This window comes from Perognathus longimembris, chromosome 4 (assembly GCF_023159225.1).
Source record: "Perognathus longimembris pacificus isolate PPM17 chromosome 4, ASM2315922v1, whole genome shotgun sequence".
In the NCBI taxonomy this organism is placed as follows: Eukaryota; Metazoa; Chordata; class Mammalia; order Rodentia; family Heteromyidae; genus Perognathus; species Perognathus longimembris.
In genome coordinates, this window is record NC_063164.1 from 83,825,891 (window position 1) to 83,841,812 (window position 15,922).

Sequence of the window (15,922 nt, forward strand, 5' to 3'; positions counted from 1 at the left end):
CAACACAAAATAAATTATAAGAAATCTTTTGCTTTATGTGAATTTGCTTTATAAGATTTATATGGTCAAAGGGAAATAATTTTTTTCTTTTGCTCAAAAATTCCTTTGAGCTTTTATTTAAATGGAACCATTTTACACTGCAGAGTAGACTATAAAATGAGTGACACCTGTAAGAGATGTGGCCCTGTGTTTCAGATCCCTTATCTAATTATTTACACAAATTGAAGAGGGGTACATAGTTCTGATTAAGTTTCAAAAGTATAGTCTGAAGTCTGCCAAGTATGAGAAAAAAATCCAATGATCTGGAAGAGAGGGAGAAGGTTGAGGATTAGGAAAGAGAAATAGATTTCTAGAAAATGAAAAGTTCCATTTTAGGTTTAAAAAGTGCCACACGAGTATTTCCAGTATCAACAATCTATGTATTACAAACCTGGTTACAGGTAAATTATTCTTTCTTCATTAAAAAGTACATTTTAGCATATCAATATTAAGAAAATAGTGTATTAAAAAAAAGATGTGTCTTAGTGACATATCTATGTTTTACCTGGAAGGTAGAAGATAGGCTATCCTTTACAGAAATTTGTATTAATCTTGCAGGCAAACAACTACTTTGAAAACCAAGTAATGCCAACAGCAAGTGATTACAAACAAAATTAATATCCAGATCTCAATATAGGTGTTTTAATGAACATTACCATTCTTCTTTGTTAAAAGACTGCACTGTTGGAATAGTATCCCATTTCTTCTAGCACTTTCAGAGGAAAGCACACTCATTTCTTCAAGCTGAGAGAACCAGGACAATATAAATTGATAGTTCAGACAGTTCATTGGAGCGTTCCAAAAAATATTCTATGTTTAACTCATTTTCATTTCAACAGAGAAGAGAGCAAGAAAGAAACAGTACTACTCAGCAGATAAGTGTTACAGGGCTATTTTAATTTTATCTAGGTAATCTGACCTAGCTATTGTGGTAAACGAAAGCATTCTTAACAATACATATAGATAACATAATCAGAAAGATAATAAGTATTGAAGAATTGCTTAGTCAGACTAGCCACAAATCTAAAGTTATACTACTAAAAATTTTCAAGACTGAGCTTGTATAAAAAAGCATTATGAAGGTACCAGTCTTTTGTAAAAACTAGAGTTATTTTGCTAAACATAAATATATATGAAAGAAAGCATCTATAAGATTATTTAGAGGAAATGTTTGTAAATAAACCATCAAACTTTCAAGCTTATATTCCTGTGGCACTATTTTAGTTCTCAGGCCAAACCCACCTAAGGCTAGCTCCTAAGATGTCTTTGGGAGGAGAGAGTTATACCATTCTGCTCTCCCTATTTTTCCTTCTCTGTCACTCTTGGGTCTCTTACTTTTGAGCCTGAAATAATACAAATAGCTACACATATATTATACATAGCTCCCAGCTATTTAAAATGACTACCCTATTTGAAGAGCATATAATTCATGGAAATCTGTGGGTACTTACCAAATATATTTGGATCCAGATTTCGGTGGTAGCAGATTAATGGAGAAGGGAAATGGGAAATAGGTGGATTTGTAGGTATTACATAATGTTTGAATCTGTATTTGTCACACAGAAAAATGCTAAGAAATGCTCATACAATTCACAAAAAATAAGGATAGCCAGGGCTATCACTTAGTTATTCCAACAAAATTTCTATTACTTGGGTCAAAAACTATCAATAAGGAAACTTTTAACCTTGTCCTGGCGGTTCCTACTTGAGATGACACTGGATCCTAATGAATAAGCCCCCTCTTCTGCTCACCCAATTCGGCTGTTTCTTCCTTGCTTGCCTTTTGTACTTTAGTTCCTTTTAAAATTGTGCCCTGCAGTACAGTCTTTGTTGAACATACTTCATAGATCTTTATTTTTTTTTAACTTCATAGACTTTTTATCCTAAAAAGTTTTTTCTTTTACATTGTGGTTCATTAGGAGCCTCCCATAGTTTGCTAGTAATAACTTAATAAATTTGGAGTCGCACCTTCATAAATTTGGAGTTCTGAGTTACTTGAAAAACTAAGGCTGCAGCTGTAATTCATTGACAGAATTGAATGTATTGAATGGCTGCAAAACTAAAATTACATTTAGTTTCACAGAATTATTTTGTTTCTTATAAGCATGTAAAAATAACAGTTGTGGGCTCCTAGTAGTATCTTAGATTCAAATTTATATACATTTAATAGGCCCATTTGAAAGCATGCACTAACGAATAATAATGCCCTTAAAAAGAGAAGCTTGACTTCTGTTAATGAGTTTGGCGTGCTGAGATATATTAAACATTTTTTTAAAAGATAAGCTTAAACTAAACTAAATTTGCCACCTAAATATGCTTTGGAAAAGAAATTAAAGTAATAGGTTTCATTCTTACAAGTTGATTTTAGCTAGCCAAGCCTGTCAATTAAATTCAAAATCCTTATTTTGCAGTATGATGCATGATTAAAAGGCAATTACAATTAATAAAACTATAAGCATGTTAATACTTTAATAGAACATAATGAAAACTTAAAAAAAAAAGCCAAAAGAAAAAAAAAGCCGTGGAAACCTGAGTAAAAAGAAGCTAGGAAGCAGCTGAAAAAGAGACCGGTTCACTGTGAGAAATGTAAACCTCTCAGACAGTGCTACGGCCCCGAATCCAACAGCTCAGGAACAAGGCCAATTATTGTAAAATACTAAACATATATGGGTGAAGCTGCAAACTTTTCCAAAAGTGATACGAATAAAAGCAGCTACATATTAAAGAGCCAGGGCTTCATAAACCCAGAATCTTTACTACAATTACTACCTGAAGAAGCAGTATACCAAATTCCTTGTATACTGTATTTTATAGTATTTAAGTTACATATTGTAAGAATGAGTTAATATATCTTTTCATTGGAACTGGTATTAGGTCTTGATCACATGACTCCAGTTACTGACAGTAAGCTGCAAAGCTACTGCAAACCAATCCTCTAACATTCACCTTTCCTGAATAGAAGATGACTAAGAAGAAACACAGAATTATGAATTGTTTCTTTTTTTGCTTGTTGATCCTGGGGGCTTGAACTCAGGGCCTGGGCACTGTCTCGAGCTTCTTCTATGAACAGCTAGTGCTCTACCACTCTACCACTTGAGCCACAGCTCCACTTCTAGATTATTGGAGAGAAGAGTCTCATTGACTTTCCTGCCTGGGCTGGCTTTGAACCGAGATCATCAAGTCTCAGCTTCCTGAGTAGCAAGGATGACAGGTGGTGCCTCACCAATAGTACCTGGCTGGATTAATGGAATTTAAAATTCTAAAATCCATAGAAGCTTCAAAAGATAAAACAGGAAAACTCTCATAGTTTGCAAGTGAGTAAAATGAAACTCAGTGGCTTTAAATGATACAAGTAATAATAGTTAAATATAACTTAGGGTCATCAGGGTTGTGACTTAGTTTGTTGTTCTTTCATATTATACATTGTACAGAAAGTTTATACAGCCAGATTTGTACTCTTTGTCAACAGGGATTCATACAATCTTATGGTTCACATCAAACATAGATAGAGTTCCAAACTATTTTATCATTGAGAAAATTTCTAAATTTTCCCCAAACTTAAAAGTGAAAAGTAACAGAATTTTTTTTATTTCTACTGTCCATATTCTGGTCTAAGAAGAGTTCACTAAATTGGTTAATGTAGGATAAACTTTTTTTAAATCTACATAGAAATATTTAGACATTATTTGTTCTGTTCTATAGTGAAGAATATTTGTTCCTAATCTACCAATGTTTTCATTATTTGGCCAAATAATTTTGGCCGAATAAAAGGAAATAATATACTTCTTGATACTTTGTAGAGTACAAAGTTGTACAAAAAGAAAAAGAGATCATGAATTTTTCATTTTTGACCAGACTGAATGGAATGTAAGAAAGTATGATGGAAAAAAAATCCAAGAAAGGAAAATACAGAAAATATATTTGCAGATGAAAATGAAAGTTACTAGGACTGAAACTGCTACTAATCTGTAAACAAATAAATAAAACCAGCAAGAGAAAATTGCCTTATCTTATAGTGCATTTCCCTTTTCTATAAGGATACAAACAAATGCATACTTTTCTGTAGTGTATGCAATAAAAAATAGACATTAGCTAATTATAAAATGTTTATCTTTCACATAATAATGCTTTGAAGATTTCTCTTAATTTTTCTAATTGAGATACAAATAATTTGTGCTGCATCTGAAAACAACTGAGATAAGACAACCTCAAGTTCTAAAGTATTATGATTAACCTAGAATCAAATATGTAAAAAAAAATGATTCAAAGACACAATTTTCTTTTCTGTACCTGAATTATCCAGATGTAACCTAGCTTACTATTTCTTTCCCTTTTACTATTAACCAACATTAGAAAGAACCCACATTAACTAGTAATAGAAAGAACCTGATGATAAACACATGATGTATGACATACAGATATTTTGGTCCTGGAAGTTTTTAATTGTGCTCCATTAAATGGAAATATTTGTTTGCAGAGATGCATTTGTACAAGCATATTAGCTCCAAATTGTGATTAGATGTCTTTATTTTGTAGGCAGCTTGACCATAGAAAATAGATTTTACCACAGAAAATAAAAAAACTAAACAGCTTATAAAATGCAGAATATATCACTGTTTGCCTCCTTACCAGTGTGTAATAATAAGTAAACTACATTAATTAGTCATATAAAAGGTATCTAAATGAGTAGCATGAGGATAAATGTTTTTAATTTTCCTGATATCAACTATGATCTATTATAATCTTAGAAGACAACAATCAGACATAAACAATAGGAAAAGCCAATCAGTGAGGCCCAGAAAAGCTCAGAAAAATAAATTTTTCTCTCTCTTTTTAAAGGAAATTATTATTTTTGCTTGTGTGTTATGTGAGACGGGGTCTTGCTATGTTGCCTTGGTTAGTTTGAACCTGTGATCCTTGTAGTTTATCTTCCCAAATTTCAGGATTATAGCAGTGTACCCCTATGCCTGCCTAAACAAATCATTTTTATTACACCAAAATAACAGGATATCAACACCAAGGAGCAGTAGCATGACCAATTTTCCCATGTATAAAGGATAACTTTTGGAGTGGATGCATCAGCCTAGCAACCTTAAAGCCACAAGTTCAAATTGAGCATCACAAAATAAAAGGGAGCATCTTTTGATGTCTTTCCAAATTATAGAGACCAGATTAGGTAGGTTGTGTGTGTGTATGTGTATGCACACGCATGTGCATGTGCCAGGAATGAGGCTTGAACTCAGGGCCTGGGTATTTTCCCTGCAACTCCTCCACTTTTGGATTTTTGGTGGTTAATTGAAGATAAAGTGTCTTACAGACTTTTCTACCTGGGATGGCTTGGAATCACAATCCTCACATCTCAGCCTTCTAAGTAGCTAGGATTATAGGCATGAGCCACCAGCGCCTGCCTAGTTTATTTAGCTTGATGTGGCTAATGGCTATATTATAAATGTAAGGTATACCTGATGCTAAATGTCATTATTTGAGAGAGAACCAATTACAACTCTACTAAAAATGGTTTGTAGTCAACATCCTTTGGAAGAACATTTGTCACCTATATAATATAGGTACAGAAAAAGCAAAGAACCTGCCTACTTAACACAAGACAACTCCCAACAGTACAGATTAAGAACTAGAAAGTCCCACTGCAAGTTATACTGGGTACTGTTAAGTACTACTCTTAGCTGCTAAAGAAAATTAGTGAATGATGATGATAACTGGCATTGCACCAGAAGGAAGTAAGAGCACTTACTTCTCATCAGATATGAGAAATGAAGTGGAAGTAACCCAGATGAGTTAAAACATTATCAAGAGCAGAAAACTGCTGCGGTGGAGATGATGGTCATACTCAAAATAGTTTGAGCCCCTGTAATAGTAACAAGCAGCCTAAAATTTTGCTTCTGTTTAGCCATTCAGAAAGACATCTTGTTCTTGCTTCTTCCTGCTGTTATCACAAGTGGTTTATCAGTTGCTTTCTACCATGGCAGTTGAGTGCTGGCTATCTGTTTACCATACTATTTTCCACATAGATTCTGACAGTGTGGAGTTTTCTGCAGAACTCTGAGATTTCTCTGATCTTTCCATCTTACCGGCTTGCATATTTGTATGCATGCATACTGTAAAATCCCAAACTGTATTGCAGTATCTTAATATTAACCTTGAAATAAAGATGAGCAAAAATAATGTACACATCTAAGAATTTATGGTATCAGAAATATGACTCACCTGTCTGCTGTGCAGGCTGTGGCAGTGGTTGGTTTAGATGTGAACTGTAATGGATAGAAGGGACAGGGCGATACTGAGGCTGACTGGAGTGAAAATGGCCTGGAGCACAGTAACAGGCTGGCATCTAGGATTGTAAACACCAAGGATAAAAATTACTTAAAGAATTTTTTTTGCAGGGGGCGGGGGGAGAGAACATCATAGTTTAATGAATAACAATTTCTTTTTAGCATCAACTATCTCAAAACTAATTTACTATTTTTTAACTTTTAAAAATTCACTGAAAAATTAATAAGCAGTATGATTTAAAAAGTATCTACTAAAGTTGGGTGCTTGTGGCTCATGCCTATAATCCTATTTACTCAAGAGACTGAGATCTGAGAATTATGATTACAAAGCCAGCCCAGGCAGGGAAGGGACTCTTATGTCTAATTAACCATCAAAAACACTAGAAGTGGCACTGAAGCTCAAAGTGGTAGAGCATTAGCCTTGACCAAAAAAGCTCAGGGACAGTGCTTATTCCCTGAATTCAAGCCCCAAGACTGACAAAAAAAAAAAAATCACCAACAAAAAATATCTACTAATGTGCCCAATAAAAATATTTAGCTTTTTTCTTGTTTTTAAAAAAGTTAGCTTACATTAGTTACACAGAGAAAGATTTCATTACATTTTCACATTTACAATAACGATTAGATTTTAATTTTCTTGCCATGTTTCAGATTAAAACTAAGCAGGGCTGAAATAGGTACAGGTAAATTCTAATCCCTTTATTCTACCTTTTATTAAAAAACACCATCATTATCCTAAAAAAAACACCATTATCCTGTGTGTGATATATAACATTTCTGCAAATGCTTTTCAACTTCTACCACATATTATACATATACTGCTGATTAATTTGAAAAAGACACATATATATGTATATGGTACTTTAGTATGTATAACTTCACAAAACTTATTTTGCTATTAACATGGTTTTTGAGACATTTGTGGAAATATGGATGGCTAGATCATTCAATTTAACTGCAGAACAGCATTTACTGTTGAAATGTAACTTTATTAATTCTCATGTTAAGTATATTGTTACACTAGCTCTGTTCTTTATTTTTTCCTTGTATCTATATCTATATATTTGTGGTACCGCGGTTTGAACTCAGGACCTTGTGTTTGATAGGTAGGTGCTGTACTTCTTGAGCCATGCCTCCAATCCATTTTTGCTTTATGTTCTTATTTTTTTGTGTGTGTTTTGCCAAAGACTTGCTGTGGATTCTGATTCCCCTATTTATGACTCCTGCAGAGCTGGGGCAAGAGATGTATGCCAGTATGCCCACCTTGTTGGTTGAGATGGGGGTTAGCTAACTTTGTTCCAGGACTGGCTATGAACTGCCATCCTCCAGAGTAACTGGGATCACAAGCAAAAACCATCATGCCCACTTTCCTCATACTTCTAATGAAGATTAAAATGACAAGTATGTAAGGAAGCTGACAAAAGACTGAGAGATAGTATGTAAGTCAGGAAGGAGAGAATTTAAGGCATCCTCAAATGGTTGAGTGCCTTCTTATTTTGTTCTTTTTTGGTCGGTCTCCCAGGGTTTGAACTCAAGGCTTGGATGCTGTGCCTGAGCTCTTTTGCTCAAGGCTAGTGCTCTATGACCTTGAGCCATAGATCTACTTCTGGTTTTTGAGTGCTCAATTGGAGATAAGAGTCTTGTGGAGACTTTTTTCCGGGCTAGCTTTAAAACTCAATCCTCAGAGCTCAGCCTCCAGAGTAACTAGAATTAGTTGTGAGCCACTGGCATCATGCTTAGTAAGTACGCAAGTCCAGAGTTCAAATCACAAAACAACAACAACGACAACAAATCAACAAAGTTGATAAAACATTATCTTGACCAATAAAAAGAGACTAAGATTTCTATTATGAAGAATTAAAGCCAGGTGCTGGTGGCTCATGCCTGTAATTCCATCTACTCATGAGGCTGAGATCTTGAGGAACTATGGTTCTTGTGCTGGGGCATCAAATTTTGCTAGACTCCACCTCAAAAATAACTAGTAAAATGCCAGACTATAGAAAGAAAAATATTATGTCATTTGCAGGGAAATGGATAGACCTAAAACAAATCACATGAAGTTAGGTAAGCCAACTTCAGGAAGAGAAGACAAACCGTACATGTTTTCTCACCTATTGGGGAAGCTAGATCTAAAATACACTGGGACATGATAAAATATATAGGACTCTAGGCATTCACACACAGTGAAACCACAGGAAGATACTCTTAGGAGAGTAACACAAAGGCTCAATATGCCTTTGTGCATCTGATCACATAAAATATTATTTATTGAAAAAAAAAAAAAGGCCAGGCTACAGGCCTGTCTCAAATGGCAGAATTCAAGGGCATGGGTTCAAACACAAGAATCATTAAAAAAAAAAAAGAGAGAGAGAGAGAAACATGAAAGATAAAAAGAATTAAGAGAAATACCATAGTAGTTGGTAAAAATACTGAAATTATTGTAATATGGAGGTCAGATCTGGCCAGCGCCATCACTGGCTGTTGAGGGGTGTCAGATTGACTCCATCTCAGATTAAAGAGGGCAGAAGCCAACTCCATCTTCACTAAGATCTCCCCCACCCTATCCAGGGAAGTTCTCCTTCGCTATGATAAGACTGTGTAAACTGCTTGACCACCTGAGTAGTGGAACATTCAAGGTTAAATCTGTGCTCTCCCATGAGAAGGCGTATCCACCTGCATCATGTGAGTCCTGCCAAATCCATGTGCCCAGCCTAACTAAAATGGTAGGTTGGTTCAAACAGTTACTTTGAGACACACAGTAACTCCATTGGCCACCTGCGTGTGGCAGGCTTGACCATGTGGTGTTTGCCTTTATAACCCGACCCAGAGCGTGGCCCAGGGCACGTGGTCCCAGCTCCCCAGGCTGGGCCGAGACCCTGGCCAGACAGTATATTTTTTACTTCCCAATAAAACCATCTTTTTACTTGAGACTGTCTCTGAGTGGTGGACTCTTGGAGGGATGGGGGATCCCCCCCTCTGACCCCATTACATTGTGGTCCCCTCCCTTGGGGGGGACCTCATTACAATTATAATAAGGAATATTATGAACAAGTTTTTACCAATAAAGTCATAGTACAAATGAAATGGATATAAATTAACAAATTTGATAAAAATAAATTGGAAATTGGAATTAAGAAGTTGAATATGTTAACTAATAACCTTCACTGAAACAAAACTTCAGGTGAAGATAAATTCGTTGGTAAATCTGAGCAAAACATTTACAAAGAAACAGCCTCATTCCTACACAAGTTCCTTCAGAAAAAAAGGACAAGGAACAAAGCTTAATTCATTTAAGGCTGGTATCATTCAAATACTACAAACAAAGATATTACATGCAAGTGACAGAGCAACATTCTCCATGAATATAGACAGAAAAATTCTTTAACTAATACAAAAAGCTAGCCTAGCAAGACACAAAAAGATCACAATATTATTTCTAAGTGAGGTATGTTCTGGAAATTAAAGTTCAATGAAACATTCAAAAGTCAGCCAACCTCAACAAACAAATATTTCAAGATGAAGGGTGGAAGGCATGGCTCAAGTGGTAGAGCACCTGCCTAGCAAAATGTGAATCCAAGTTCGAACATCAGTACCACCAAAACAGCAACCAGAAAGCATGTTGAATGTTCCTAATACAAAGAAAGGATACATGTCTGATGTTATAGATATGTAAATTATAATTTTAACATGTAGAGAAATATACTCAGTTCCATAATATGTACAATTACATATCGGTTTAAAATAAAAAGATTTGAAAAGTCAACACGATTCACCCTTTATTAATAAATGTAAAAAAATCCTATCATTATTTGAACAGATACAGACAAAATGTTCCAAGAAAATGAACAGCTTTGCATTGTGAACAATCTCAGAAAATTAAGGAGGTGGGACATGACGGCAGATTAGAGGCATCTGTCACTTTCACACCATGAATAAGAATCTAATGACACCAAAAAAAGACTAGATTCTGAACAGAAAAAGGAAGAGAACCAAGAACTATGAAGGAGGGTTGGGAAGAGGCAGCAAACTACAGAGAAACAAACCCAACCAAAGAAAAGTAGCTCTAAGCTTTGGATCCCTGGTGGGAGGAGAAGAAGCATACTCTGTAACAAGATAAATCATATGGTCCTGTGGATTCTAGGACAACCCCACACATCCTAAAAGCTGTAATACTACTATAGGGATTCTTTAGGCAGGAACTAATTACTAAGGAAGGTTAGTTGTGGTGAAGACAGGCATTCTGTTGTTCTCCTTATCTTGGAGAGTGAGAATAGAAGATTAGGTTCCCAATAACTGTGGGAGCCTCTGCATAAGGAGTAACCACAACTTAAAAGAGACTTGTAACTTTCCCTACAGTCTAGGTAACAAAGAGGCAGTCCAGGAGAGGGAGAGAGTACAATAGAATCCCCAAAGAAACTTAAATGGCAGTGAACTAACCCAGTAGCTTAAATGCCTGAGGCACCATGGCTCACATCAGAAATCGTAGCTACTCAGGAGGCTGAGATGTGAGGATCATGTTTTGAAGCTAGTCAGGGCAAGAAAGTCCATGAGATGCTTATGTCCAATGAACCAGCAAAAAGCCAGAAGTAGAGATGTGGCTCAAGTAGTACAGTGCTAGCTAGCCTTGAATATAAAAGCTCAGGGACACACACCACACACACACACACCACACACACACACACACCACACACACACACACACACACACACACACACACACACACACACTTACTTGGGTGCCAGTGGCTCATGCTCCTCATACTCCATGTTACTCAGGACCAGAGGCTCAAGGTTTGACACTGAGTACAGCACAAAACTATGTGAGATTGCCCCTTATTAAGTGATAGAACACTAGCCATGAATAAGAAAGCTGAGTGAGAATGTTAGGCCTTGAGTTTAAGATAGAATACAACAAAAACCAAAACAGTAACAAAATAAAACCACATCTCTCAGAGTAAGAGAGAAATAACAAATGTTCACATACTTTAATCACAGAGTTGAAGTGTTAACTTGTGGCTTTCCAGTGTATGCTTAAAAATCTCCTGAGAGTAAGATAACTTACAGACTTGTGTACTATTCTGTCCATGAGAATTTAAAAATAAGGTCTCAAGTTCAAACCGACCTTAAATGAGAGGGCCCTGTGAGGGAGAAAAGATGAAAGAAATACACTGTACCTGTGGTGAGGACTGTTGAATATATCCCTGTTGCTGGAGCACAGGTTGGCTGACAGGATGAGCAGAGGCAGGATAGGCAGTTGAAGGGACGGGCTGCCCAGGAGGTAGTGGGGGAGGAGGAGGTGGTGGCGGAGGTGGAGGAGGATGTGGTGGGGGTGCTGCTGTCATGATGTAACCAGACTGCTGGGGAGACTGAAGAACAACAGTGGACTGGAACATTGTGGCATGAGGGTCAGTACTATCAGCAGATGGCTGGCGGGCAAGACTCATGTGGCTGAACTGAGAACCAAGGTTATCCTGCTAAAAAAGGGAAAAATAAATAGGCAATCAGTAAGCCTTTCAAACATAACCAAATTTATCAATGAGAGTACTTACATATATATTTTACTGGGTTGCAATAGTATCATCTGCACATACAACAGATAAGATGTAACAGAAGAAGTTTCAACAAAACAGAGTTCTAAGGCAGAAAAATAGGAATATTAAATTGCTCTTATAAATTTAGAAAACACACTAAATTGAAATGATAGCATGCAGATAGATTAGGCTACATTTATTTAAATAAAATTAAATCCAATTATGATCTGGAAGATCATAAAATGGAAGATTTTATATTACATAATTAACTTTTTCTGAAAGGACTTCATAGACTACGTAATAAATAAAGTGATAATTACTCCTTAAACTATTTCTTCTCTTCCTAGAAAGTAGGATTTCAGTACTGTGCATTTCTGTATCCTTTACAATCAGAAATCAACCAAGCATTTCCTTATTCTAATCTCTCAAAATAATTTGCTCATAAATTCCGTTCTTTATTAATATTACTGAAGTTAGATAAATATAATGCAAACAGTAGCTTTCTACAGTTTAATGTTGCTCTGACTCTAGAGAAGGATAGGCTTAAATTGCTCTAGAAAAAGTCCATAGATTCACAACATATTCCTTTTGTTACAAAGGTCTGCAATGAGAAAAGCAGCTTACAAAGGCAAGGTAATCAAATTGTCTAATCAAAGTTGATAATGCCTGCAGTTTCTAGAATCTGTTGGTTTTTGCAAGTAAATTAAAGCTTTAAAAAAGTTAAAGGACAAAACAGGAAGCTTGACTTAATGACTGAAAATACATGGTTTTACTTTTTCCCCAAAGACACAGTAATATACTCTAGTATAACAGCCTAAAAACACAAGAGCTCTAAAAGTGATAAAAAACAAAACAAAACAAAAATATCTCAAAAAAATCTACTAGTCAACTAATAGTTAACATGTAACTAAGTAACATCTTACAAAAAACTGTTTAAATTCATATTTGGGGCATAGTCAAGGGGTTCAGTATTTGCCTGGCATGTACAAAGCTCCTAATTCAATTCTTAAAAACCCAGGGCTGGGAATGTGGCCTAGTGGTAGAGTGCTTGCCTTGCATACATGAGGCCCTGGGTTCGATTCCCCAGCACCACATATACATAAAATGGCCAGAAGTGGCGCTGTGGCTCAAGTGGCAGAGTGCTAGCCTTGAGCAAGAAGAAGCCAGGGACACTGCTCAGGCCCTGAGTCCAAGCCCCAGGACTGGCCAAAAAAAACCAAAACAAAACAAAACTCAGGGACAGCACCCAGGCCATGACTTAACTCCCCACTCTCCCCCTCAGCAAAAACACAAACAACAAAAAATGAAAAAAGAGAGTCCATAAATACATATTACTCTTAGAATCACCTTAATAAGTAATTTTCTTATTTCACTAAAAAAATGTGACTTTTTGCTATTTTTTCCTCAATTTTTTAAACCTTGTTAATATTTTCATAATATTTTGCTCAGGCTGGAAGTGATTTTGGAAAATTATTTGAAGACTGCTAAATAATGTTGCCACAGGTAAAAATAAAACCACTTCTAAAAAAAGCCAAAATGCTTCCAAAAAGTGTTGAAAATGATTTGAAAACACAGTTTGAACATGTCATGGCTAAATAGTCTGAAAAATAACAATTCCACTGAGAAAAATATATACTAGGAAAATCATCTTGAGGAAAATAAACTACTGTGTATACCAGCTACTTCAGGATGGGCACTAGGGAAAGGTACTTTACATTGTTCAGGGTCACACAGCCACTACATGGTAGCATGAGTCGGAAATCTTTCTGAGTTATAATTTGGATCCAAAAGAAAAGTGCTTTTATATTTATCGATTATTTCATTGAAATATATATATATATAAAATGGGTATCAATAAATGTATTTACTCCAAAAAAATAATTGGGGCATATTTTGGATGAAAGAAGGTAACACTATTTTAGTCTGAAATTCAGTATCTAGAGATCTTTGAAGTATTATTATACTCTGTAGCTATAAGCTACAATTTATTTAAAATAACTGTTACTGAGCCTACTGTACAGAGAGAATACAAAGTCTGAACCTAAATGGAAGCTGCCATCCCTGGACAAATAGCTAAAGTAGCTAAAATATCTCAAGACTAATAGGTAACCTAAAGAGGACCTTAGTAAGTCAAAGTAAATAAAGATTAGGGTGTAAACAGTGACTATAGTTAGCTAATAAAACTAGTTTTATGGAAAAGAATTATGACTAATGTGGATCAGAAAACACTTTTTTTTTTTTTTTGGCCAGTCCTGGGCCTTAAACTCAGGGCCTGAGAGCACTGTCCCTGGCTTCTTTTTGCTTAAGGCTAGCACTCTGCCACTTGAGCCACAGTGCCACTTCTGGCCATTTTCTATATATATGGTGCTGAGGAATGAACCCAGGGCTACCTGTATATGAAGCAAACACTCTTGCCACTAGACCATATTCCCAGCCCCAGAAAACACTTTTGATACATTTGTAGTTGACTTTTAGAAAAAAAGTCACAAAACATTACATCACACTGATCACGTTCTTAAGCATTCATCACACATCTACCCACAGAAACAACCAGGAGGTGAATAGAGATACAGTACCACGGAGTACTGCTGGGTGGGTGAGACTGGCAGGAGCGGGGATGGGTAAGGGGCTGTAGAGCACTGAACAGGCTGAGAAGAGGACTGCAGAGGACGAACAGGCTAAGGAATAACAGGTGGGCAAACAGTGTTAATGTCAGAATAAAATGTTAGAGAAATGCATAAATGGAAACTGACACATTTTGGGGCAATAGATTTAATAACATTTTAAAAGTAATTTAAAATACAGGATTATAGGAAACCATAAAACAGTACCAAATGGAGAAACTATTTACAGTAAAATTTGAAAACATACCTCATGCCTAATTCATTTCATAATTAGAAAAATTATTTGTGATAAAAGTTATTTTTAAAAAATTATAGGTTAATAAAAACAGGTAATCTAGCCATTTCAAATCTTATTTTCTAACAAGATCTTTGAGTTAAGTTAGTAAGAGCAAAACTTTATTTCCTGGTTGTTATGAAGGGGCTGCTCTAATTAGCTCTATAATACTAAATTATAAATTAAAAATCATTACTCATTATCAGACAGTAAGAACCTAAACCAATTACCAACTCCCCTATTAGATTTGATATGATTATATATTGTTTTAGGGCTTAAGATCCTACATTTTAGTAATTTTGTAAGAAAAATGTACTTTACTTTGGGTATACTAATAATTATAACATCAAGAATAACATATACCAGGGGCTGGGTATATGGCCTAGAGGCAAGAGTTCTTGCCTCATATACATGAAGCCCTAGGTTCAATTCCCCAGCACCACATATATAGAAAATGGCCAGAAGTGGCACTGTGGCTCAAGTGGCAGAGTGCTATGCTAGCCTTGTGCAAAAAAGAAGCCAGGGACAGTAGTCAGGCTCTGAGTCCAAGGCCCAGGACTGGCAAGAAAAGAAAAGAAAAAAAAAAAGAATAACACATACCAAAACACAGACACATGCCCAAACACAAACACTTGTCTTTTAGACACTTTCCTTGTAACTGTTAAATACTTCGTATTTCAGAGAAGTTTCTGTGTTTCCAAGAGGCACTCAAAAAGATGCACTATAAAAACAAACAAATATGGGGCTGGGAATGTGGTTTAGTGGTATAGCGCTTGCCTGGCATATATGAAGCTCTGGGCTCAATTCCTCAGTACCACATAAACAGAAAAAAACAGAAGTGGCGCTGTGGCTCAAGAGACAGAGTGTTAGCCTGGAGCAAAAGAAGCTCAGGAACATTGCTTAGGCCCTGAGTTCAAGCCCAGGAGTGGCAAAAACAAAGATATAATCCCCTAATAAACAAAACAAAAACCCCACAAATAAACAACAGTGACAAAAAACCCAAAGTTTTTTTTCCCAAATAAATATGTATATATATTTTAATTAATTTACTTTATTGTTGTAATAAAGGTGATTTACAGATGAATTATAATTATATGAGTCAGGTAATGAGTAAGTTTTAATCATTTCTAACCCTTGGGAATATTGCTGATTGTCTATAATCTAA

The 15,922-nt window shown here is 35.8% G+C and overlaps 1 protein-coding gene across 13 annotated transcripts in view; it reads right to left on the reverse strand.

Annotated features, from left to right (window-relative positions):
* R3hdm1 (R3H domain containing 1) overlaps positions 1–15,922 on the reverse strand; it is a 157,923-nt gene that overhangs the window by 47,606 nt on the left and 94,395 nt on the right. For 11 of the 13 annotated variants that reach the window (XM_048345561.1, XM_048345556.1, XM_048345555.1 and 8 more), the window contains 2 exons: positions 11,503–11,802; positions 6,265–6,388 (listed from right to left, as the gene is read on the reverse strand). In XM_048345561.1, coding sequence (XP_048201518.1) covers positions 6,265–6,388; positions 11,503–11,802 — 424 coding nt within the window. Of the gene's footprint in view, positions 1–6,264; positions 6,389–11,502; positions 11,803–14,435; positions 14,538–15,922 lie in introns of all 13 variants that reach the window. The other 2 variants (XM_048345568.1, XM_048345557.1) reach the window with 2 other exon arrangements.